Genomic DNA, 26,195 nt, shown 5'->3' with positions numbered 1-26,195 from the left:
TGCAATAAGAAATTAAAGAGACGGCTTCTGGCCTAAGTACTGCAGTCCCAGGAATCTGCCTGGGGGGCTGTAGCAAAGGTCATCATGAACCATAAACAGCTTGCGGGCCAGAGGTTCCCCGCCCCTGTTCTATATGATTGCAATTAATGGCATTTAGCTGTTTCACATCACAAACTTCTTTTATCACCTATACTTCTCTCCTGTTGGTTCTGCTGGTTTGCTCCTTCCCAACACTGCCTATCCAGATATGGGGGGGGGACCCAAAAAAAGATGGACACTTGAGCTAAAAATATAGAAATTTATTAGAAATATTCTAAAAAATATATCAAACACAAATAAGAAATAAGCAATGATACAAGACACAATAGGAAGTGAAAGGCAACACTCTAGTGCCACGTACAGGAGAAAAGTCTCTGGCAGGATACTAAAATATAGCCAAAAAATGTACAGAATAAATTACTCTGCAAGATGATAGTAGAGGTTACAATTATCACATCAGGTCTATAGAGCCAATAAGTAAAAAACTAAGTATGAGGCATCCATGGAGCTTGTAAGGTAGCTGATTAGAAATACATAAAGTTTCAGAAGAACAATTGTTATGCTATATATAGAGTATGAAATCAAAGTGATAGATACTAAAATGTAAAATATACAGATTACCCTTACAAGGTATCAATCTTTTGTGGGATAGCTGCAAAGATAAGAAGGGCTCATATAGCTAGACTAGATCAAACAGAGGTTCATATGCATAATAAAGTTGTGGTGAAGGGCAAAGTGCAGCCTCTAAATAGGTATACACAGGGAAATCCAATATGGTAGAAAAACTGCATATGCAATAACCAAAATCTGAGAAACAACCTGCTGCTGTACGTGGGAGGGGAAGCCCTGACGCACGTTTCGCAAAATTGCTTCCTCGGGGGGCGTTATCCAGATATGAGCACTCATAGTGAAAGTATCATGTCTATGTCTGTTGTGTTCAGAAAACTTATCATTCTGCAGTAAGATCAGAGCAGGGTGTCATTATATCTCACACGGGTAGCTTAGAACAGGCAGGTTGATCCTGTGTGAGATGTAATGACAGACCTGATCTTACTGCAGAGCTGTTACAAGTTGCTTGAGCACAGCAGTGATAAGTGACTATTGAAACGCTCAGTAATCAGGAGAGCTGATAAAAGGGTTTGTAATGTGACACAGCTGAACTCTGCTGCACTGCCCCTCCTCTCACACAGACTCATGCAGGAGGTTAGACCAGTAGATCAGTGCTGTATCATTACACCTTACACAATGAGAAATCTGCTCTGAGTTCTGGTGGGGGCATGTTCTAAGTGCTTTTTCCTTGTTCTTTGGTTGGTCAGCATCAGACAGGGAAAAGTACACGCCCCCAGGGAAAACTGATAACACCCATTTGTATGCAACCACTATCACATTGTGTGTCCACATAATCATGAAAAATTTGGTGAAAAGTCCTCTTTATAGTATTGAACCCATAATTAAACTTTGATGCTTATATTTCTATTTTTTTATTATTTAGAGAATTTGATTTGTATATTGTAAGCACAATATATTTCTCTCCCAACAGATTTTCCTCAAACCACAAATCCTAAAGCATCCTACAGTCATGTTTCTTCATTGGATTGTACGAATGACAATCACAGTATTTCAAATACGGCACATGACATGGAGGATGTTATAGAAGTGCCTCATTCATGTGAAGAACTAGATTTTACCGATGACGATATATATGTAACAAATAAAGTACAACCTCACATTGAAGAGGAACTATATGAAAAAATAGTTCTCAAAGAATCCCATCTATATATACCCACAGCACACAAACAGAACTATCCAGCTTCTTTTATTAAAGCAGAGTCATTTTCCTTTGAGGAAGAAAATCGAGACCATCCCACGATTTATACAATAACAGATCCAACACAAGACTATTCATCTATTCAAGTTAAGGAGGAACCAGTCTCATGTGATGAAGAAAATGGAACAGACACTAATATATACACATCCGTAAATCACAGACGGGAGTATCCATCTGCTCATATTAAGATAGATCCACTTTCCTTTGAAGAAGTTACTGTGGATGACACAAACATATGTATATTTGATCGCACTCCACATGGTCATTCTCACCTTATTAAGGAAGGACCAATAATATGTGATGAAGAAGATCTTGAAGATGTATATTTAGGAGTAAACCATATACAAGAGAATGGCCAAATATATCCAACCAAACCTAGACCATTCATATGCTTTCAGTGTGGGAAGTGTTTCACACGCAAGTCACAGCTCCAAAGACATCAGATGATACATACAGGTGTGAGACCATACTCCTGCTCAGAGTGTGGAAAACGTTTTTTCCGGAACTCACACCTTCTCATACATCAAAGAACACACACTGGTGAAAGGCCATATTCCTGTTCAGAATGTGGAAAACGATTCACCACAAATTCAAATCTTACTATCCACAAAAGAATCCACACAGGTGAAAATTTATATTACTGCCCTGAATGTCACAAATGTTTTACTAATAACTCCAACCTTGCTATACATCTGAGGATACACACAGGTGAAAAACCATATTCTTGCTCAGAATGTGGCAAATGTTTTACAACCAAGTCAAATCTTGTTCTACACCAGAAGATCCACACTGGAGCCCGACTTTATCACTGTTCCGAATGTGAGAAGAGTTTTACCACAAGTGCAAACCTGGCTCTTCACCAAAGGATCCACACAGGAGAGAAACCATACTCTTGCACGGATTGTGGGAAATCTTTCACGATAAACTCCCATCTTGTTCGACATCAGAGAGTTCACACTGGGGAAAAGCCTTATACTTGCCCAGAATGCGAAAAATGTTTCATCAGTAATTATGAACTCAAAAGACATCATCGAACTCACTTTGAAGAGAAAACATATTCTGAGACCTTTGGTGAGGAAAACATAAATGATCCAACAGATCCCACCAAGGATTGGAGGATTTCTGTAATGGAAAGATCACATTTTTGTGCTGAATGTGGGAAAGGTTTTGCCACCAACTCAAGTCTTGTCCAGCACAGGAGGATACATAGGACTGAAAGGCCATATTCTTGTTCTCAATGTGGTAAAAGTTTTACATGTAAATCATATCTTCATAGGCATCAAAAAATTCACACAGGAGAGAGACCGTATTCTTGTCCTTTATGCAGAAAATGTTTCTCCAGAAACTCCCATCTCAAAAGGCATCAGAAATGTCACACAAGAAAGAAAGCATTTCCATGCCTTCACTGTGGGAAATATTTCAGTTCTCCAGCGCGTCTTATTCAACACAGTCATATCCATGCAGCCGAAAACCCTCAGTCTTCTGCGCATGAAGATATTTATATTATATAAATACTGTATTCTTTGTAGGTTAGAGTTTTGAGGCTGAAATTAAGCTTTTGGATTAGGATATGGATCATGTTTGTATTTTGGTGAAATATTTTACAAACAATATGATCAGTGTCTTAAAGGGTTTGCCTACCTTTAGAAGAAAATGTATTTTGGTTTTTTTCTTAAATGCATGTACTTGGGGCTGAAAATAATTTTTGCAGTTGGGTTTCATTAAATGTTTTGTACCTTTTTGAGTTTTACAGACTAATGTTGCATTTACAGTACACAATAATTAGGTAGGAGCGTTCTTAGAAACTTTGGCTTCATAATAATCGTATAGTCTAAGGGTATGTGCACACGTTGCGGATTCTCTGCGGATCCTCAGCCTTTTTTTGCAGTGCAGAAACGCTGCAGATCCGCAATTGATTTACAGTACAATGTAAATCAATGAGAAAAAAAAATGCTGTGCACACTTTGCGGAAAATCCGCTGCGGTTTAATAGAAGTAGCATGTCACTTCTTTTTTGTGAATCTGCAACGTTTTTGTACCCATTCCATTATAGAAAACTGCAGGGGTAAAAACGCAGCAAATCCGCCAGAAAACTGCAGCAAAAACGCTGCGGAACCGCACAAAAACTGAGACAAATCCGCAGGTGCGTTTTCTTCCAGGAGAAGCAGAATCCGCACCAGAAATTCCTAAGCCTAATCCGCAACGTGTGCACATATCCTAAAGAGACTACCGATCACCCAACAAACTAGCAAAATGCTTGTTGATCGGGTGAAATGCTCTTTTGGTTTGATCAAAAGATTGTTGTTCTTGGCAGCTCGTGATCTTGTGATGCTGAGAACAATGTCAGCTTATGTGCTCTGAAGAATCTTTTGCAGATCTTTCAATGATCATTTGACGGCGGTCTGACTGTGTAAACAGACTAATAAACGACTGCCAAACATGTTGCAAGATATCAGTTATTTAATACTGCATATTGGGCAGTGTAAATGTAGCTTAATGTTCCCTGCACGTTCAACTTTGACATGGTCATAGATCGGCTCAAAGACAGTTGAGAGTTAAAATGAAAATCTCCGTTAACTCATTCTGTAGCCGCCTTGGACACTCCAATACAGGCTACAGAAGGCAAATGGTGGAAAATATTTAATAAATCCCAATTGCAAAAATAGTTTTGGCCCCAAATACATGCATTTTAAGTGAGGATAAAATTGTCCTTAAACTTAAGACAACCCATTTAATGGATCTACATGAAGAGCTACCCTGAATAATAAGCTTCAGAGTAGTTTGTTTGGTGAAGTTCCTTTTTCACTTTAAATTGTTCTGGGTCACAACCTCAAAGAGGTTTTTCAGACTTAAACATATAACATGTCCTTCAGATAGACCAGGGATGCACAACTCCAGTCCTCAAGGGCCACCAACAGTGCATGTTTTCAGGATTTCCTTAGCATTGCACAAAGTGTTGGAATCCTCATCTGTGTAGGGGATTGCATTATCACCTGTGCATTATTAAAGAAATCCTGAAAACATGACCTGTGGGTGAACCTGGAGGACTATCCCCGAGATAGATCTTTAATGTTTGATGGGGATCTAAAGGTACCTTCACACTAAGCGAGGTCGCTAGCGAGATCGCTGCTGAGTCACAAGTTTTGTGATGCAACAGCGACCTCAGTAGCGATCTCGCTATGTTTGACACGTAGCAGCGACCAGGCCCCTGCTGTGAGATTGCTGGTCGTGTCGGAATGGCCTGGACCTTTTTTTGATCATTGAGGTCCCGCTGGGTAGCACACATCGCTGTGTTTCACACCTTACCAACGACCTCGTTGATGACTCAGACACCGACACATAGGCGTGCATTTGCGTTGCCTTTTCCGCACCCCTCCGCTCCGATTGGTGGTCGCTTCTGCGTTCTGATTGGCGGTCAACAGAAGGCGACATAGTAGCGCTTCCATCCTTTGTTCCTGACCGTGTGGTGGTTTGCAGATCGTGGTAGAGTTCTCCGGCCTGCGACTCCTCTTCGATTTATCTATTCTTCAACGGTTCTTCTGACACCTTTTGTGCATGGTAGGTATCATTTGGGGTCTCAAATGCGTTCCCACCGAAGGGCTGTTGTGTCGCCTCATAAGGCAAGGCCGCCACCAATCAGAACGCAGTAGCGACCACCAATCGGAACTGAATGGGCGCGGAAAAGGCAATGCAAATGCACGCCTGTGTGACTACAACGTCACACAGGACGTCCCTCATCGAGGTCTGAATCGTCATAATAGCTGCCATGTGACAGGGTCACAACGAACAACGACATCGTTGTACAGGTCGCTACAGGTCGCCGCATCGCTGCTGCGTCGTTGGGAAGATCTCACTGTTTGACATCTCACCAGCGACCACATAGCGACGCAGCAACGATCCCTGACAGGTCGTATCGTTGTCGGGATCGCTTTAGCTTCGCTAAGTGAGACGGGGCCTTAATCCCCTAGCATCCCGTAGATCAGCTGAATGAGGAATCTGCTACACTGCATCAAGGTTTGCAGTCTGTTCATTGTTTACACAGGCAGGTATTTTTTAGTTTTCATTGAATCTCAATATAGACATTAAAGGGTTATTCCCATCATTAAAATGTATAGCCTTTCCATAGGATAAATGACAACTTTTAGATAAGTGGGATTATGGCTACGGGGAGCCTCACCAATTCTGAGAACAGGGCTCTTAAATGCCCCTTCAGAATAGAGTTAGGGCACACATTGGCACCAATGCGCTAGGACTTCTGAAAAATGCAGAATACTCTGCCATCTCCTGATTCTTCAAAGGATCAGTGGGGGTCCTTATCAGTCAGATCCCCACTGATCACAAAGTTATTACAATCCCATGTTTAACTAATAACATTTAATTTTGGAAATGACTATTTAAGTCTAAAATATTGCAATTTTAACATTGGCCCCCAGATGTCCGCACAATATGGACATTCTGTATTGTAGTATTCTGAAATGAGATATTTCCTATAACAGTATGTAGTAGCAGTAAGTTTAGTGCTGCTCGAGCCGAGCTCTGCAGCTATTAAAGGGATTTTCTGGGACATTTCTGAAACTATAAGGCAGTCCTCTGTTGGGATGTCGCCCTGTTTCGCAGTCCCCACAGTTGTCACGTGACTATTTATGGGATTTGCTTACTTGTAATGATTACGTGCCAATCATTTTCTTTTACCTTTGTTTCAATTGTACATTTACACTGTTAGGAATCACTTATTAGACTGCCTTACTAGTTTTATAAATGGCCTGGAAAGTGCCTTTCAGCTAATATTGGTGCTATGCCATTTTATTTAAGCAATGCGCTGAATATTACTCAAAAAAAGCATACCTCTTGTTTGTATCTGATGGATTTTTCTGCATGAAGATAATACTGTCTCATTCTTATCAATATGTTCTAGTTTATACAGATTTGCTCCATTGTGTCTATAGTAGCAAAAGATAATGCCTGGTTGATAAAAATATTTTAAATGCTAATAGTCAGCTATCAGATTGTGCATGCATGTACCGTAGTTAGAACTGGCTGGTCAAAAAAAGCACTTATATTGGGAAGGACTACACCTCCATGCTTATGAGCTAGAGAGTCATAATGGATTCTTTGTTTTACAACGTGGACTTTAAAACAGCTTACCTTCCTCTACAAGCAAAAATTCACCTCTAAGATTTTACAATAAAATGGTTTCTAGGCTCATTCTCCCAACTAATGGGAAAAGTGTGGAAGAAAGTAGTTACTGTAACTGAAAACATTAGAACCTCTTGTAAAAAGGATCTCTAGGAAGACAAAAAATATACACAATGTGCCAAAACGTGTACTACATAGTGAGTGCCAATATTTATTGTACCAGCCTCAATAATTTTAACATGTTTCTAGATGTTTATGATTTAGCGGGTGCCATTCTGATACATTTGTCTGGGTTTTCAGCTGTCTAGTATCGTTGTACCCTAACTTAATGACAGTATTGTTTCATCAATATGTTCCTTCAACCTAAATACTTGCCATCACACACATTTTAGAGAAAAAAAATGTAGACATGTAACCATGTCTCTCTGGTAGTATAGGAAGGGTTAAGCTTAAAAACATTGTCCCATTTTAGAAACTCCTGGTCCCCAAGTTCAGTTTGTTGTAAGAAAGAAAAGCGCTATATTCACTCCCCTCCACCTGGTGACCAGCACTGAGTCTCTGCTTGTGCTCCCGCTGTCCGGTATTGGTTGTAATACTGACGTAGTGTCCTTAGTGCAGCAGCCAGTCGGTGAGCTCCGTGGCTCTTCCGGACTAGATGGAATGCACCCTTGAGAGCCGCTGCGCTCAATGATTGATCTGTCAACTTGACTTCAGGACTACAGCCAATAACTGATACTGGGAACAGCGGCAGGGACTTGTTGCTGACCCATGTACAGTTTTGGGTTTTTATTTATTACATTATTACATTATTACAGTTTGGCTACTCCTATCATAGCGCCAAACTGTTTGCAACACAGCATAAGTCCCTCCTCCCTTTCCTCGCACAGATTCTGAAATCTGAACTCAGAAGAAGGGAGCTTTTTTCATTTGACCTTAGTGATGTTTTGCCAAACCTTGCCGATAAGATATGTGAAGGCCACATTAACAGTCTGAAAGAACAACCTGCAGCCTATCAGAACTCCAATTTAATTTCTTAAATGGCTCTGCTAAAATGAAATCTGTACGGTGATTGGTTGTTATATCTAACAGTTTTCTTGTAGGCAGTTTTGACAAATTCCACCACATATGTTTAGTTCCTGGCCAAACACAATGGTTGTAAGGAGTAATTAGTGAGGGTTCTCGCTAGTGTACATCCTTAGAGGCATCATCAAGTTTGAGGTAGATATTTTCAAATGTCAGGAGGGACCTCAGAAGAAGAGAGTAGTTGTCAGAACTTTTATCTATTAATGGTTAGTATATGATATGTAAAATAGATTAGATTTAGGCCTGCAGTAAACCTTCTGTAAAGTGAGCGAGGATCAAAGGATGTATGGTTTTTTTTTCTAGGTAGAGTTACAATGAAATCTGAATTTCCAGTTCTTTGTACAAAATGTCTTGCAGAGATGTGCCTCAGCATCCAATATTAACATGTTATGTTAGAAAACTGCATGCCTTATTGTATTACTGTACATATTTAGCTGTTGTCTCCTGGGCCATGTATGACTGATTTCTGCATTGACAAAAATGGAAAAATGAAGCCCGAGGAGTTTGCATTACTAGCTCCCAGGGCAAGAAAGTAGGTTCTCATACCTCAGCCTTTGTCTTCCCATTACATACTTTCCCTAGTACACAAAGAGTCATGTTTGTGAGAGTAATTAAACAATATTACTAGTCTGGAGAGGGGGACGCCTCAGTGTATGCACGCTGGCTAAACTGACCGTTTGAAATCTCAACTCTTTAGGTCACAAATGGCTGTAAATTAACCTGAGTCCTTAAAGCCCTGAGACCAGACCGGTCCATCAGCCTCCTCCGGTAGTAAAGCATCTTTTCCACATGAGGTCATTTTCAATTGGACAATGCCGATGGACTGATCTGGTCACACATGCTCGACCACTAGTGGTCATTTTGTGAACCAAGAGCTGCCTAAAGGTGTTGATGCCTAACTTTCCATAAAATGTGTCAATTCCTGCATCTATTTCCAACTCCGTGCACTTGTCCGCATCACTGAAAGGCATGCCAAGCTTTATGAAATTATCACTCACATAATTGCTGAAACCACTGCATACTGTGACTGACAGTTCATTACATTACATCCCCAATCTGTTCCCTCTCCCATTGTTGCTTGTGAAGGGCTTGTGTAGTTTGCGCATCTAGTAGTGAACCAGGAGGCTTACAGTGAATAGTTCTGTATGTTCCTCACAGAAAGTGGAGTGCTACAGTCTATGGAATTGTGGAAGGACACAAAAACAAAGGATTTCAATCGTCAGAAGGATATTGTATACTCTGTAAGCAATGCTTCATCTGTAACTACAATCTATGGGGCCTAATAGCTGTTTAATAAAGATTTCCCAAACTATCTGTCCTGCCTTCGTCTTAGTCATTCACATTTGGGAAGAACTATGAAAACCAAGTTAGTACATGGATATTTTCTTTGAGGAAGCAAAAAGATTTTCCTTACTGTGTCTTTTACTATCTCTTTAATGTGTATGGGAAGCCCCATCTAAAAGGTAGAAAATGTTGATATTTCTCACATATTTTAGGTTTATGCTGCCCTAATTTGAGAAAATTGAATAGATTCCAACTCTGCATAGGGAGATGGCTGTCCATCAGTGTGCAGGGCTCATACTTATAAAATAATTGAAGAAAAATATTGGCAGGATTCTCGTCTAGTGGAAATGCCTGTAGTCCGTGGACCCAGATCAGAACCCGAGAACCTCCAGTGCCTCTTTTGATTTGTAGGCCCCAAAATGTTGTTAATTTGAGACATGTCACATTGCAATGTACCAAGTCTGCTAATCAGTATGATGTTTGAAGGGCTCTGGTCCTGCGGATGTAGACTACTGACATGGCTGCTAGACCAGGGTCATGCGAGTTTCCTTTGCTCAATTCTAATATTCAGGATTCTACGTATATGTGCACAAGATGTCTTTCTCCTTCGCCTCATTGGGGGACACAGACCGTGGGTGTATGCTACTGCCTCCAGGAGGCTGACACTAAGTGATACAAAGAAAGTTAGCTCCTCCCCTGCAGTATACACCCTCCTGTTAGCTCTCAGAGAACCAGTTCATGGTTAGTGTCCGTAGGAGGCACACTGGGGTCTGCTATTCAGACCATGCTTTTTTATTTTATTTTTCAATTTTTTTACTTTTTGAATCTTTTCATGAGGAAGACTGGGGGCGATGGACCCTTTCAAGGGACCGATCTCAACCAAATAACAACAGACAAGCACGGCGAGTGTCACCTCCCCGTATCCTCTCCTGCGACAAGGGATGTCATGCCTGAGCTATCCTAGGGGTGATGGTTCCCTTCAGGGTGCCGATCTCCCTGCACCAGCAACAGATGGGAACATGGAGTGTCGCCTCCATGTACCCCCTTCTGAGCCAGGCTACAGCCGGACACATCCCTGTTTCATCCTTGGGGAATGAACCCTTAGGATTCACAGAGGCCCCTATGGCGAACGTGCTGCTCCCTATGCACCACCACTGATTGAACAGCGGTGCTGCAACGAGCTGGATGGTCCCTCTCTACCTCCTTTCTAAAAGGGGATGGTGGATGGAGGGTTCCTGCACTGTCCTCATCGCAACCCTCACCTGCAAGCATAGTGCTGGCTCTGCCTTCCTTCCAGTTCCGACAGTGAGTTCGGGATCCGGGGGTCTGTACATGAGAAAGGGGTTACGTACATAGTTATAGACATCGTTTACAGTAAATAAATTTACCATGACAGACTGGTACAGAGGGAAGAGGACCCTGTCCTTGCGGACTTAGATTCTATTTTATAATAATACTGCTCTTTCTGACACGGTGACCCTAACAAAATTGTTAAGCTAATACCCAGCTCTTGTTATTGTTATGCAGGGTATTTCTAAACACAATTAGCATAGGATGTAGTGTGTTAGTTCTAAAGGCCCCTTCACATTAAGCGACGCTGCAGCGATACCGACAACGATCCGGATCGCTGCAGCGTCGCTGTTTGGTCGCTGGAGAGCTGTCACACAGACAGCTCTCCAGCGACCAACGATGCCGGTAACCAGGGTAAACATCGGGTTACTAAGCGCAGGGCCGCGCTTAGTAACCCGATGTTTACCCTGGTTACCATCCTAAAAGTAAAAAAAACAAACAATACATACTTACCTAACGCTGTCTGTCCCCGGCGCTCAGCTTCTCTGCACTCCTCCTGTACTGGCTGTGAGCACAGCGGCCGGAAAGCAGAGCGGTGACGTCACCGCTCTGCTTTCCGGCTGACCGACGCTCACAGCCAGTACAGGAGGAGTGCAGAGCACAGCGCCGGGGACAGACAGCGGTAGGTAAGTATGTAGTGTTTGTTTTTTTTACTTTTAGGATGGTAACCAGGGTAAACATCGGGTTACTAAGCGCGGCCCTGCGCTTAGTAACCCGATGTTTACCCTGGTTACCAGTGAAGACATCGCTGGATCGGTGTCACACACGCCGATCCAGCGATGTCCGTGGGAAGTCCAGCGACCAAATAAAGTTCTGGACTTTCCTCAGCGACCAACGATCTCCCAGCAGGGGCCTGATCGTTGGTCGCTGTCACACATAACGATTTCCTTAACGATATCGTTGCTACGTCACAAAAAGCAACGATATCGTTAACAATATCGTTATGTGTGAAGGTACCTTAAGACAGATCAGTCACATCCCTCCTTAGAACCCACAATGAATCAAAATTTAGGAACAGACTTAAGAAATAGAAGGAAAGAGAAAAGAAAGGAAGTAAAAAGACAGCTATTCGCATTCATTATCTGTTACGCATATTGTTTTGAAACATTCTAGGAATATCTTGGCTTAATTGTCTTTGTTAGGGCTCTGCCCGGCTGGGATTCTTATGTTTATTGTAAAATTAAATCAACCAATTAAGGTCCAAAAATACCATTGTGTTTAACTTATAATGCTGAGTCCAAAAAAAAAAAAGTTGCCAATTGCCATAAACACGCAATAAAGAACTAAATACACAATGCGCTATAATAATAAATGTAGTAATGTTTATTAATAATTAATACAATAAAAGAGCAATAAATAATTAACCAGAAAAGACATCCTATGTAGTGGAACGGATAATGCACTTAACATCAATACTACAACACCTGTGAGGTAATGGACTAACTCCAAAGACACAAGACACCTGCCTATTGAATGAATTGCATCTAGCCGGGCGGTATTACATCCAAAAAACAGCTTTCAAAACGACAGGTAATTGAAATACTAGGGCTGCCTTAAACTATCATTACCATAAGGCATATGAATAGTTAATTATATAGCCACCTTCCAATACATCTCTAATTCATATTTGCAGGTCAAAAGAGCAGGCCATAGTTAGTGAAACTTACACAATGTAGGATGTCCGTGCCTCCGTTCCTTTACCCCGACGCGTGTTTCGTAACACTTCCTCAGGGGGCGTGTCGGGGTAGAGGGACGCCGGACATTTATACAACACCTCCTCCAATCAAAATAGCTGAACTACGAAGTTCGCGTCTGTGTAGTCATAGGAACAAAGTGAGCACTGCAGCTGTCTGCCGCGCACCGGAAATGACCTCACCATCCCCGGACTGTGAACCGCAAGCACACAGGCGCTCAATGATGAGCGCTATGCGTGCCAGCAAGGTTCGGAGCGCCGGAGATCAGTGAGGTCTGTGCGCAGACACGGCAACTCACAGCGCGCATTCCCTGACAAGACAGACTATAAGCAGCCATGATTTATAAAGTGCAGCACATAATTATTGCATTACTGGCCCATATAAAAATAAAAAGCATATAGATACATAAATTATTAACAAGCCCAGAAGACACAAGATTATTCCATCAAAAAACCCTCATATAATATAATTAATACCAAAATAATACATATTAGTGAATGGCCAATTACATCCATATTAATACATAATAGTGCACCTATTATTCATGGTTTATCCTAAATACATAAATAAGTTATTAGTGATACATAAATGTGTATATATATATATATATATATATATATATATATATATATATATAAAAAAAATGATAATAATAATAACAAAGTGAAAATAAAGTATCATTAAAACGCTAAAAAAAAGTGTAATACAAGTGATATCAATCCTAATTTTACCCACAAAAAATTGCTACTACAAAACTGATATCATAGTGACTAAAAAAATAATAATACAATAATAAATAAACAATTTCATGTCTTCCAATGCTGTATTCTTCATTAGTATGATTATTCCAATACTTTCTTGCATCCAGTATCAGCTCAGACGGAAAGAGGATGACCGACAAGGTCCGGATATCGCAATAAATAAATCTATTAATAATGAAAAAGACATGTTAAAAACCTAAAAAAACTAACAACAATACTTGTCCCTGAACCCCTAAAAAATCTACTATTGCCCATAGCTAGATTACTCCAAAAAGGCTGAGAAACCAAAATTCTCATTTAATCCCACGGGAGCTATGCTGCCTAGTCTATATATCCATTTACTTTCCATCCTCGCCAATTTTTTAGCCATATTGCCCCCTCTAGACCCCATGAGAACCATGTCAATGCCCTTTACTTTTAATAGACTAGAGTCACTGTTATGTAGCACAACGTGGGCAGCGGATGCAGTTTTGCAACGCATCCGCTGCCCATTGTGAGTTCCGGGGAGGAGGGGGCAGAGTTTCGGCCACGCATGCGCGGTCGGAAATGGCAGACTCGACGCACAAAAAAAGTTACATGGAACGTTTTTTTGTGCCGAGTGTCCGCCAAAACACAACGCATCCGTCGCACGACGGATGTGACGTGTGGCCATACGTCGCAATGCGTCGGCTAATGCAAGTCTATGGAGAAAAAACGCATCCTGCGGCATATTTGCAGGATGCGTTTTTTCTCCAAAACGACGCATTGCGACGTACAGCAAACAATGCTAGTGTGAAAGTAGCCTTAGAGGCATGGGATTATTGCCTTACAGTCCTTTGTGCTGCCATGTACAACCAAAAGTCCTTTCAGGGCAAATTTAAATAAATTCTATTCTATAATAATACTGCTCTTACCTGCATTTAGTGTAGGGTTAGCTTCTGGAATAGGGATAGTGTGTTAGAGGCATCTAGTCAGGGATTATTGCCTTACAGTCATTGGTGCTATGTTAAAACAAAATTCCTTTTGAAGGGTAATTCCAAGATATTATATTTTCTAATAGTACCGCTCTTAGCTGGAATTAGTGTAGGGCTAACAGCTGGAGTAGGGATAGTGTATTAGAGGCATTTAGGCAGTGATTATTGCCGTACCGGCCTTGTTGCAGGTACCAAAATTCCTTTAGAGGGTTACATCTATTCTATTCCCTATTACTATCGCTGTTAGCTTCTGAAGAAGGGATAGTTGTGCATTAGAGGCATATAGGCAGGATTTATAGCTTTACAGTCCTTGCTACTGCAACCTAACACCAACAGTCCTTATCAGGGTTACATCTACTCTATTCCCTATTAATACCACTGATAGCTGCAGTTCATGTAGGGAAAGATGCTGGAGGAGAGAGCGTTTTGGATTATGGGAGGTTGAGGACAAAAAAAGCTGAAACCATGAACCATATACCCTTTTTTGGGAGGGAATGAATGCATGGTAATATGCCAGGAAAAAAGTTTTATGTTAAGCCTGTCAGCATTTTCAGTTGACAGGTGGATGCGCCTATCAGTTATTATGCCCCCAGCGGCACTGAAAACCCGCTCTGACAAAACGCTAGCACTTACAATGTGTACAGGGACGGTTCATTCCACGTGTCCAGCTTGGATATCCAATAGTTGTACAGCACAAAGGAATCACAGAGGACACTGGTAAGGTCAGCTTGGTAGTTCTTCAGTATCTTCCAAAACTTTTCCCTACTTGTCAGACTACCCCACGCATCAGGGCCTGGGCGCTGGGAGAGTCTAATGACACTGCCCCAGACCTTTGATAGTGTTGCCCTGCCTCTGTTGGACCTGGTATGTCCCTCGTCTCTCCTCCTTGGTTGCCAGCGGAAATATGATTTCTGCCTCTAGCGTCAGATGGGAATTTTTGTACTACCGTATTTTTCCGGATTATAAAACACACTTTTTTCCCCAAAATTTGGGGAGAAAATGGGGGTGCGTCTTATAATGCGGATATACCTTACCAGTACCATTTCTGCAGACTGGGATCAGGGGGTATCTGGTGCAGCTTCATGTGTTCGGTGCTGTGGGGGGCCCTGCCGACATTTTGTGAAAGGCCAGGGCCCTGTAGTTCCATGGTTTCCTGTGTGGTGGCCTCCAGAAAAATGGCCGCCGGGGGCAGCGCATGCGCAGATAGAGATCTCGGCACCAAGATCTCGGGAGATGAGATCTTGGCACGGACACCTGCAGAAGCACGCCGCACTTCGGAATACCCCCTCATCCCATCCTGCGGCCTGCAGCATCACCCCACTCCTGCCTCTTCCAGGTGGTGGTGGGGGCAATGATTATGATGGTGGTAGGGGCAATGATGATGATGGTGGTGGGGTAAGCAATGATGATGGTGGTGGGGTAATGATAATAATGGTGGTGGGAGAGGCAATGATGATGGTGGGGAAGAAAGCAATGATGGTTGTGGTGTTAAGGACAAAGATGGTAGTGGTGGAAAGGACAATGGTGGGGGAGGAGGCAATGATGGAGGTGGTAATGAGTACAATGGTGGAGGGGGAGAACAATGATGATGGTGGAGGGGGCTGCATTATACCCTTTCAGGGGGCTGCATTATACCCTATGAGGGGGCTACATTATAATTCTGTGGGGGCTGCATTATTCTCTGAGGGGGCTACATCATACTATATGAGGGGAGCTGCATTATGCCCTATGAGGGGCTACAGTATATTCTATGGGGGGCTGCCTTATGAGGGGTTGGCATTATACTCTGAGGGGGCTACATTATATTCTGTGGAGGGGCTGCATTATATTATATGTGAGGACTGCATTATTCTCTCAGGTGGCTACATCATACTATATGAGGGGAGCTGTATTATCCCCTATGAGGGGGCTACAGTATATTCTGTGGGGGTTGCATTATACTCTGAGGGGCTGCATTATGCCATATGAGGGAGCTACATTATATTCTATGGGGGGGCTGCATTATACCTTATGAGGGGGTTGCATTATATTTTGTGGGGTGCTGTATTATACCCTATGAGGGGGGCTGCATTATATTCCATGAAGGAGGCTACATTATATTCTATGAGGGATCTGCATTATATTCTATGGGGGGCTGCATTATATTCTGTGGGAGGCTACATTATATTCTATGAGGGGGGCTACTTTATATTCTATGAGGGGGCTACCCCAACCCCTGCTACATAATTAAGATGTGTACTACCTTATATTATGCCCTGATATTAGCGTGTTTTACCGCACAATTGATGGTCTTGAATGTATTTCTATGTAGCTACATAGTGGGCCCCAAGAATGATTTTCTCTGGTGGGCCCAAGGTGCTCCAGTCCGACGCTGACTGAGAGCCACTTAATGGCCTAAAAACATTTGGAGCGAGGGTCGCATGATAACCCTACTGATATGGTGTAGGAGGAGGAGGAGGACAGGAAAAATAATAAACCATGAACCGTGTACCTTTTTTGGAGTGGGAATGGGTGCATGGGAATACACCAAAAAACAAACAAACATTATAATTGCCTTTATGTTTCGCTCTCAATTCAGGCCTTGTTCATTTTGAGAAAAGTCACTATGTCAGCATTTTCAGTTGACAGGCTGATGCACCTATTAGTTATTGGCCCCGGCGGCACTAAAAATCCACGGAATCAACTTAAGCAGGGAGGGAGCAATGACTGCTGCTTGCGAGCCTCAGATTTGCCTCAGCTCTCTCTAAAATAAAAATAAAGATGCATTCATACCATGGGAGGAAGGCCCAAATGCCCCTTTTGTGTGAATAAATGGACAAAGGAGTTATGTTGTTCTTTCCACAGGATGGGTTGAAGAAATTTCCTCCATATGATTTATGAATTTTCATTGGCAAAGGTCTCCAAGGAGATAAAATAAAATATTTTGAAACTCCTGCTTCAATCTATTCGAAGTCTTGGTGCTGTCTGATGCCCTGAGCCGGAACAGGAGGAACTGCCGCCCACCTTAGCTGGAGAAAAATCAGAGTCGGATGCCTGAAGGTCCTTGTTGTGCCAGTTGTACCCTGAGTAGTGGCCTTAAATATGGGAGTCCTTGTTGTTGGCCACAGAAGTCCTACTCCTTCTAAATGTACCATTTTTCAGACTATAAGACGTACCCCAAATTTTGGAGAGGAAAATATGGAAAAAAAGTTGTTTTTTTTTTTAATAAGACGTGGTATTTCTTATAATCCTAATTTAAGGTGTCTTCCCTGGGGGGGGCCGATGGCGGCGAAGTGAGTGTCACAAGAAGCATGGTCCCTTCCTCAGGTAGCTGGCAGCGGCAGAAGTGTGGCAATGCTGCGAGCCCTGGATGGGAGAAGTGGGTGCCCCAGCGATGCGATGCTGCGGCATGCTGTTGGCAGAGCGGTTGCTGTGGGCCTGGTGTCGGCGGTGAGGCAGAGTTGAGTGCATTGCTTTTCCAGTGGCCACATTCCAGAAGCTGTCTGCCGCCGGAAGTGGTGCCTGCGCAGACTGGGATCTTGGCCTGGCCGAGATCTCAATCTGCACAAGCCATGTGCTTAAGGGAAATGGCCGCCTGTGGCAACCCTTGTGCAGATTGAGAGTTCGTCCATGCCGAGATCCCAGTCTGCACACGGCGCCTGTGGCTTCGGGAACATGGTCACTGGGAAAGCAATGCACTCCACTGCTTATGATGCTGCTGGCTTCCTGAGGAAGGGACCCTGCCTCCTGTGAGCCCACTCCACCTCAGCTGCCACAACAACCTGGTAAGCTACATTCTGACTATAAGATGCTCCACCCATTTCCCCAAATTTTGGGTGAAAAAAAAGTGCTTCTTATAGTCCGAAAAATACGGTAAATGTTTTCTGAGTCCCTCCTCTGTGTATGCTCCAGGGTGTATTGGAGTGCCTGTTTCTAATTTTTGGAAGCCCTTGCACATAGTGTATAGTCTTTACCAGTCTAGGAGTCCAATTCCTTCCAAATGGGGAAAAAATGTTTTCAGAGGCGCTCCTCTACGTGTATCCAAGGTGTATTGCAATCCCTTCTATCAATTTTTGATAGGCCTTGCCAGGTACGGACTGGGGCTAAAATTCAGTCCTGGCATTTGAAATCACACAGGCCCATGTTGTCCCCATCCCCAAGCACCAGATGGAATAAGTTACTAATATTACCCTGGATGGAGGAAAAGAAGATTTTCTACTAGACCAATATTTCTAATGATACCCGTGGCCTGCTGGGGTAAGTGACAGAATCAGGAACTTTGTGCTCCATCACAACTCTTAACAGTATGAGTGTCTTGGGAACACCAATTCTGTTAACAAAGTAGCAGACAAGGCAGCCCATGACTAGACAGGCCCTCCTGGCATTTGCCAGACTTACCAGATGGCCAATCCGGCCCTGGGCCTTGCACTTAGTGCGTAGGCTTCACCAGTCTAGGTGTCCCAATCCTTACAAATGGGAAAGAATTTCAGAAATCTCATGACCTTGATTACTTTTTTCCTGACTGACATGGAGAACCGCTGCATTTTTTTAAAGAAGCATGTCAATTAATTCAGCGTTTTTGCAATGTTTTTTCACCATTGAAAGCAATGAGAAAACGCAAAAATGCAGCAAAACCTCCATGTGTGAACATAGCCTAGGGGTGGAGGAAGTGATTTATCTCTCTTTTTTATTTTGCTTTATATACAAGTCATTATACAGGAAAGAATGTTTCTTAACCTTTTTTTCGTGTAAAATCTGTTTTATCTTCGGTTTTGTATGTTTTATTATCAGTCGGTAAAAGTGGACTAATACTCTGACCACATTGTTCCCAGCAGCGACCTTGGAGTCAGAGATGCATCCCGGTGTCTTCCCCACGCTGTTCCCATTCCATGTGAGCACTTTTCCCATCCATTTCAGCAATATTCCTGCCCCCCAGACATCCTAGGAGGGTCCGCAGGAAAATGCTTGAGTTTCCCATTGACTTCCATCATGCTTGTAACTCGAGTCGAATAGCCGACCTGCTCGATTCAAGCACTGAGCTCCCGCGTGTTCACTCATCACTAGATGCAATTGGAGCTGCCGCACAGGGACCCAAGAGCTAAGGGGGCACTTCTGCTTCCACAGCAGCTTCTGTCAAAGGCACATTATTGGCCCATAGTCTGTTTTTTGCACTGGGATCCCCTCTTCTGTGTCTGCCCCAATAATGGTGTTGTATACGAGCACTCAGTGACCTGTGTGACATGGAAAGCCTCCTTCTTGAGTATGGGAAATAGTCATGTTTACAAAACTTAGCTAAATCCCGTAGGTACAGCAAAGGACTTCAGAGGAATGACACCTTCTCTATATAACAGGAGAAAGGTCCTTCTGGGCTGGGGAAACAGTCATTGGACTGTCAGCTGCTGGAAGCTGGTACTACCCAGGCCTGACCACTAGGGGGCAAACATGTCAGCCGCTGGAAGCTTATTATTATTATTATTATTTATTTATACAGCACCATTGATTCCATGGTGCTGTACATGAGAAGGGGTTACATACAAGTTACAAATATCACATACAGTAAACAAACTAACAATGACGGACTGATACAGAGGGGCGAGGACCCTGCCCTTGCGGGCTTACATTCTACAGGAAGCTGATTCTATCCAGGCCTGACCACTAGGGGGCAAACATGTCAGCTGCTGGAAGCTGGTTCTATCCAGGCCTGACCACTAGGGGGCAAACGTCAGCTGCTGGAAGCTGGTTCTATCCAGGCCTGACCACTAGGGGGCAAACGTCAGCTGCTGGAAGCTGGTTCTATCCAGGCCTGACCACTAGGGGGCAAACATGTCAGCTGCTGGAAGCTGGTTCTATCCAGGCCTGACCACTAGGGGGCAAACATGTCAGCTGCTGGAAGCTGGTTCTATCCAGGCCTGACCACTAGAGGGCAAACATGTCAGCTGCTGGAAGCTGGTACTACCCAGGCCTGACCACTAGGGGGCAAACATGTCAGCTGCTGGAACCTGGTTCTATCCAGACCTGACCACTAGGGGGCAAACATGTCAGCTGCTGGAAGCTGGTACTACCCAGGCCTGACCACTAGGGGGCAAACATGTCAGCTGCTGGAAGCTGGTTCTATCCAGACCTGACCACTAGAGGGCAAACATGTCAGCTGCTGGAAGCTGGTACTACCCAGGCCTGACCACTAGGGGGCAAACATGTCACCTGCTGGAAGCTGGTTCTATCCAGGCCTGACCACTAGGGGGCAAACATGTCAGCTGCTGGAAGCTGATTCTATCCAGGCCTGACCACTAGGGGGCAAACATGTCAGCTGCTGGAAGCTGATTCTACCCAGGCCTGACCACTAGGGGGCAAACATGTCAGCTGCTGGAAGCTGGTTCTATCCAGGCCTGACCACTAGGGGGCAAACATGTCAGCTGCTGGAAGCTGGTTCTACCCAGGCCTGACCACTAGGGGGCAAACATGTCAGCTGCTGGAAGCTGGTTCTACCCAGGCCTGACCACTAGGGGGCAAACATGTCAGCTGCTGGAAGCTGGTTCTATCCAGGCCTGACCACTAGGGGGCAAACATGTCAGCTGCTGGAAGCTGGTTCTACCCAGGCCTGACCACTAGGGGGCAAACATGTCAGCTGCTGGAAGCTGGTTCTACCCAGGCCTGACCACTAGGGGGCAAACATGTCAGCTGCTGGAAGCTGGTTCTACCCAGGCCTGACCACTAGGGGGCAAACATGTCAGCTGCTGGAAGCTGGTTCTATCCAGGCCTGACCACTAGGGGGCAAACATGTCAGCTGCTGGAAGCTGGTTCTATCCAGGCCTGACCACTAGGGGGCAAACATGTCAGCTGCTGGAAGCTGGTTCTACCCAGGCCTGACCACTAGGGGGCAAACATGTCAGCTGCTGGAAGCTGGTTCTATCCAGGCCTGACCACTAGGGGGCAAACATGTCAGCTGCTGGAAGCTGGTACTACCCAGGCCTGACCACTAGGGGGCAAACATGTCATGGTTTGGTCACTACCTGCCTCTGACATGCGGATGCTTCCTGCCCAGGGAAACACCTCACTTCCTGCAGTGCGAGCTGCAGAACGGCTCCTCCCACACAAGTGTCTGGTCACATGGGCGTGACATCATCGGAAGTCCTGGAGCCCTAGAATTTACCGTCTGCCGGAGAGCTGTGTGTCTATGAAGTGTGGACCATAGTGCACGGGTGCGCGCAGCCTGAGTATGAGGTACGTGGCCATTATTAGCGGCACATCACCTGTCTGTGAGGAGTTCAGTCACTTCTGGCAGACACTGTCCTTCCCGCCAACCTGTCAGCCGCTTATACTAGACTATGAGCCTCGCCCTCCTCAGTGCCAGACCTCACCAATGCCACCAGAGGCTCGGGCTGGGGTGAGGGTCAGGTGTCTGCACACTGGCCATATAGTGTGTGGCCTCTATCATACACATACTGTATAATACACACACACTGGAGCTAATATTATACCGTCATATAATACTCATTATATCCACTGACATCTGTTATACTGTCACCGGCACATACTGTATAGTCCACACACACTGGAGCCAATATTATACCGTCATATAATACTCATTATATCCACTGACATCTGTTATACTGTCACCGGCGCATACTGTATAGTCCACACACACTGGAGCCAATATTATACCGTCATATAATACTCATTATATACACTGACATCTGTTATACTGTCACCGGCACATACTGTATAGTCCACACACACTGGAGCCAATATTATACCGTCATATAATACTCATTATATACACTGACATCTGTTATACTGTCACCGGCGCATACTGTATAGTCCACACATACTGGAGCCAATATTATACCGTCATATAATACTCATTATATACACTGACATCTGTTATACTGTCATCGGCGCATACTGTATAGTCCACACACACTGGAGCCAATATTATACCGTCATATAATACTCATTATATACACTGACATCTGTTATACTGTCATCGGCGCATACTGTATAGTCCACACATACTGGAGCCAATATTATACCGTCATATAATACTCATTATATACACTGACATGTCTTATAGCGTCATGTATAATACTCATTATATACACTGACACCTGTTATACTGTCACCGGCACATACTGTATAGTCCACACATACTGGAGCCAATATTATACCGTCATATAATACTCATTATATACACTGACATGTCTTATAGCGTGATGTATAATACTCATTATATCCACTGACATCTGTTATACTGTCACCGGCACATACTGTATAGTCCACACATACTGGAGCCAATATTATACCGTCATATAATACTCATTATATACACTGACATGTCTTATAGCGTGATGTATAATACTCATTATATACACTGACATGTCTTATAGCGTGATGTATAATACTCATTATATACACTGACATGTCTTATAGCGTGATGTATAATATTCATTATATACACTGACATGTCTTATAGCGTCATGTATAATACTCATTATATACACTGACATGTCTTATAGCGTCATGTATAATACTCATTATATACACTGACATGTCTTATAGCGTGATGTATAATACTCATTATATACACTGACATGTCTTATAGCGTCATGTATAATACTCATTATATACACTGACATCTGTTATACTGTCATCGGCACATACTGTATAGTCCACACATACTGGAGCCAATATTATACCGTCATATAATACTCATTATATACACTGGCATGTCTTATAGCGTGATGTATAATACTCATTATATACACTGACATGTCTTATAGCATGATGTATAATACTCATTATATACACTGACATGTCTTATAGCGTGATGTATAATATTCATTATATACACTGACATGTCTTATAGCGTCATGTATAATACTCATTATATACACTGACATGTCTTATAGCGTCATGTATAATACTCATTATATACACTGACATGTCTTATAGCGTGATGTATAATACTCATTATATACACTGACATGTCTTATAGCGTCATGTATAATACTCATTATATACACTGACATGTCTTATAGCGTGATGTATAATATTCATTATATACACTGACATGTCTTATAGCGTCATGTATAATACTCATTATATACACTGACATGTCTTATAGCGTCATGTATAATACTCATTATATACACTGACATGTCTTATAGCGTGATGTATAATACTCATTATATACACTGACATCTGTTATACTGTCACCGGCACATACTGTATAGTCCACACACACTGGAGCCAATATTATACCGTCATATAATACTCATTATATACACTGACATCTGTTATACTGTCACCGGCACATACTGTATAGTCCACACACACTGGAGCCAATATTATACCGTCATATAATACTCATTATATCCACTGACATCTGTTATACTGTCACCGGCGCATACTGTATAGTCCACACACACTGGAGCCAATATTATACCGTCATATAATACTCATTATATACACTGACATCTGTTATACTGTCATCGGCGCATACTGTATAGTCCACACATACTGGAGCCAATATTATACCGTCATATAATACTCATTATATCCACTGACATCTGTTATACTGTCACCGGCGCATACTGTATAGTCCACACACACTGGAGCCAATATTATACCGTCATATAATACTCATTATATACACTGACATCTGTTATACTGTCATCGGCGCATACTGTATAGTCCACACATACTGGAGCCAATATTATACCGTCATATAATACTCATTATATACACTGACATGTCTTATAGCGTCATGTATAATACTCATTATATACACTGACACCTGTTATACTGTCACCGGCACATACTGTATAGTCCACACATACTGGAGCCAATATTATACCGTCATATAATACTCATTATATACACTGGCATGTCTTATAGCGTGATGTATAATACTCATTATATCCACTGACATCTGTTATACTGTCACCGGCACATACTGTATAGTCCACACATACTGGAGCCAATATTATACCGTCATATAATACTCATTATATACACTGACATGTCTTATAGCGTGATGTATAATACTCATTATATCCACTGACATCTGTTATACTGTCACCGGCACATACTGTATAGTCCACACATACTGGAGCCAATATTATACCGTCATATAATACTCATTATATACACTGACATGTCTTATAGCGTGATGTATAATACTCATTATATACACTGACATGTCTTATAGCGTGATGTATAATACTCATTATATACACTGACATGTCTTATAGCATGATGTATAATACTCATTATATACACTGACATGTCTTATAGCGTGATGTATAATATTCATTATATACACTGACATGTCTTATAGCGTCATGTATAATACTCATTATATACACTGACATGTCTTATAGCGTCATGTATAATACTCATTATATACACTGACATGTCTTATAGCGTGATGTATAATACTCATTATATACACTGACATGTCTTATAGCGTCATGTATAATACTCATTATATACACTGACATCTGTTATACTGTCATCGGCACATACTGTATAGTCCACACATACTGGAGCCAATATTATACCGTCATATAATACTCATTATATACACTGGCATGTCTTATAGCGTGATGTATAATACTCATTATATACACTGACATTTGTTATACTGTCATCGGCGCATACTGTATAGTACACACATACTGGAGCCAATATTATACTGTCATATATAATACTCATTATATACACTGACCTGTCTTATACTGTCATCGGCACATACTGTATAATACACATAAATATTGGGGCTGTTATACCGTCATATATAATACTCATTATATACGCTGACATCTGTTATACTGTCATCAGCACGTATTGTATAATACACATCCATATTAGGGCTGTTCTTATACCATCATGTATAATACTCCTTACATACGCTATCTGTTATACCGTCATCTGCGCATACTGTATAGTACATGCACAAACAGCTGGTTGTATCTCCCATATATAATATATTGCAGCCAGTTCTTTGTTGCTCACTTATAAGGGTTCATTCAGACCTCAGTTTCACACTACTTGTACTCATTATAATAACATCACTAAAAAGCTTTGGCAAGTATCCAGAACTGCCAAATGGCGTTGGAAGAAAACACATTCACAAGATGACTTCACTGCCCTCAAACAAACAACATTCACATTCAAGTCAGCTCTCACCTCTGCTAAACAGGCCTACTTTACATCCCTTGTATCTTCCCTATCCCACAACCCCAAAGAGTTGTTCAACACCTTTAACTACCTCCTCCGCCCACTACTGCCCCCTCCAACTTCCATAATCTGCCGAGGACTTTGCCACGCACTTCAAGAATAAGATAGACCAAACAAAGCAAGTCTTTGCTGTCCGACCACCACAACCCCTTTGTTTGCCAGACCAATGCCCTAACCCAATAACTTCCCTCTCCAAAATCACTGAAGGACAGCTTCTCTCCAAATCACATTTCACCACTTGTGCACTTGAACCCATCCCACCTCCTCCCCAACCTCACCACTACACTAATCCCATCCCTAACCCATCTGTTCAATCTATCACTAACTTCTGGTACCTTCCCCTCTGCTTTCAAACATGACACAATCACACTTATACACAAAAAGCCTTCCCTTGACCCAAGTGCTATGTCCAGCTATCGCCCCATATCTTTGCTCCCATTTGCTTCCAAACTCCTTGAGCAGCACGTCCACGCTGAACTTTCCTCTCACCTTGCATCTAACTCGCTTTTCGACAACCTGGCTTCCGTCCCCATCATTCCACTCAGACTGCCCTGATCAAACTTACGAATGACTTACAGCCAAAGCTAACAGACAATTCTCTATACTCCTCCTTCTAGACTTGTCCTCTGCCTTCGACACAGTTGACCACTGCCTCCTACTGCAGATCCTCTCTTCCTTTGGTGTCAAAGACCTTGTCCTATCCTGGATCTCCTCATACCTTACCAACCGCACATTTAGCGTTTCCTACTCCCATACTACCTCTTCATCTCACCCCCTCTCTGTTGGTGTCCCTCAAGGCTCTGTCCTAGGACCCCTTCTCTCTTTAATCTATACCCTTGCCCTTGGGGCAA

General features: G+C 42.8%; 1 protein-coding gene across 1 annotated transcript in view; it reads left to right on the top strand.

Annotated features, from left to right (window-relative positions):
- The window catches only part of LOC138666783 (zinc finger protein 585A-like), a 77,121-nt gene that overhangs the window by 28,350 nt on the left and 22,576 nt on the right, over nt 1–26,195 (top strand). Inside the window, exon 5 of the mRNA XM_069754956.1 lies at nt 1,580–3,375. Coding sequence (XP_069611057.1) covers nt 1,580–3,375 — 1,796 coding nt within the window. The remainder of the gene's footprint in view (nt 1–1,579; nt 3,376–26,195) is intronic.

This window comes from Ranitomeya imitator, chromosome 2, assembly GCF_032444005.1.
Source record: "Ranitomeya imitator isolate aRanImi1 chromosome 2, aRanImi1.pri, whole genome shotgun sequence".
NCBI lineage: Eukaryota > Metazoa > Chordata > Amphibia > Anura > Dendrobatidae > Ranitomeya > Ranitomeya imitator.
This window is presented reverse-complemented; position numbering and strand designations above follow the sequence as displayed.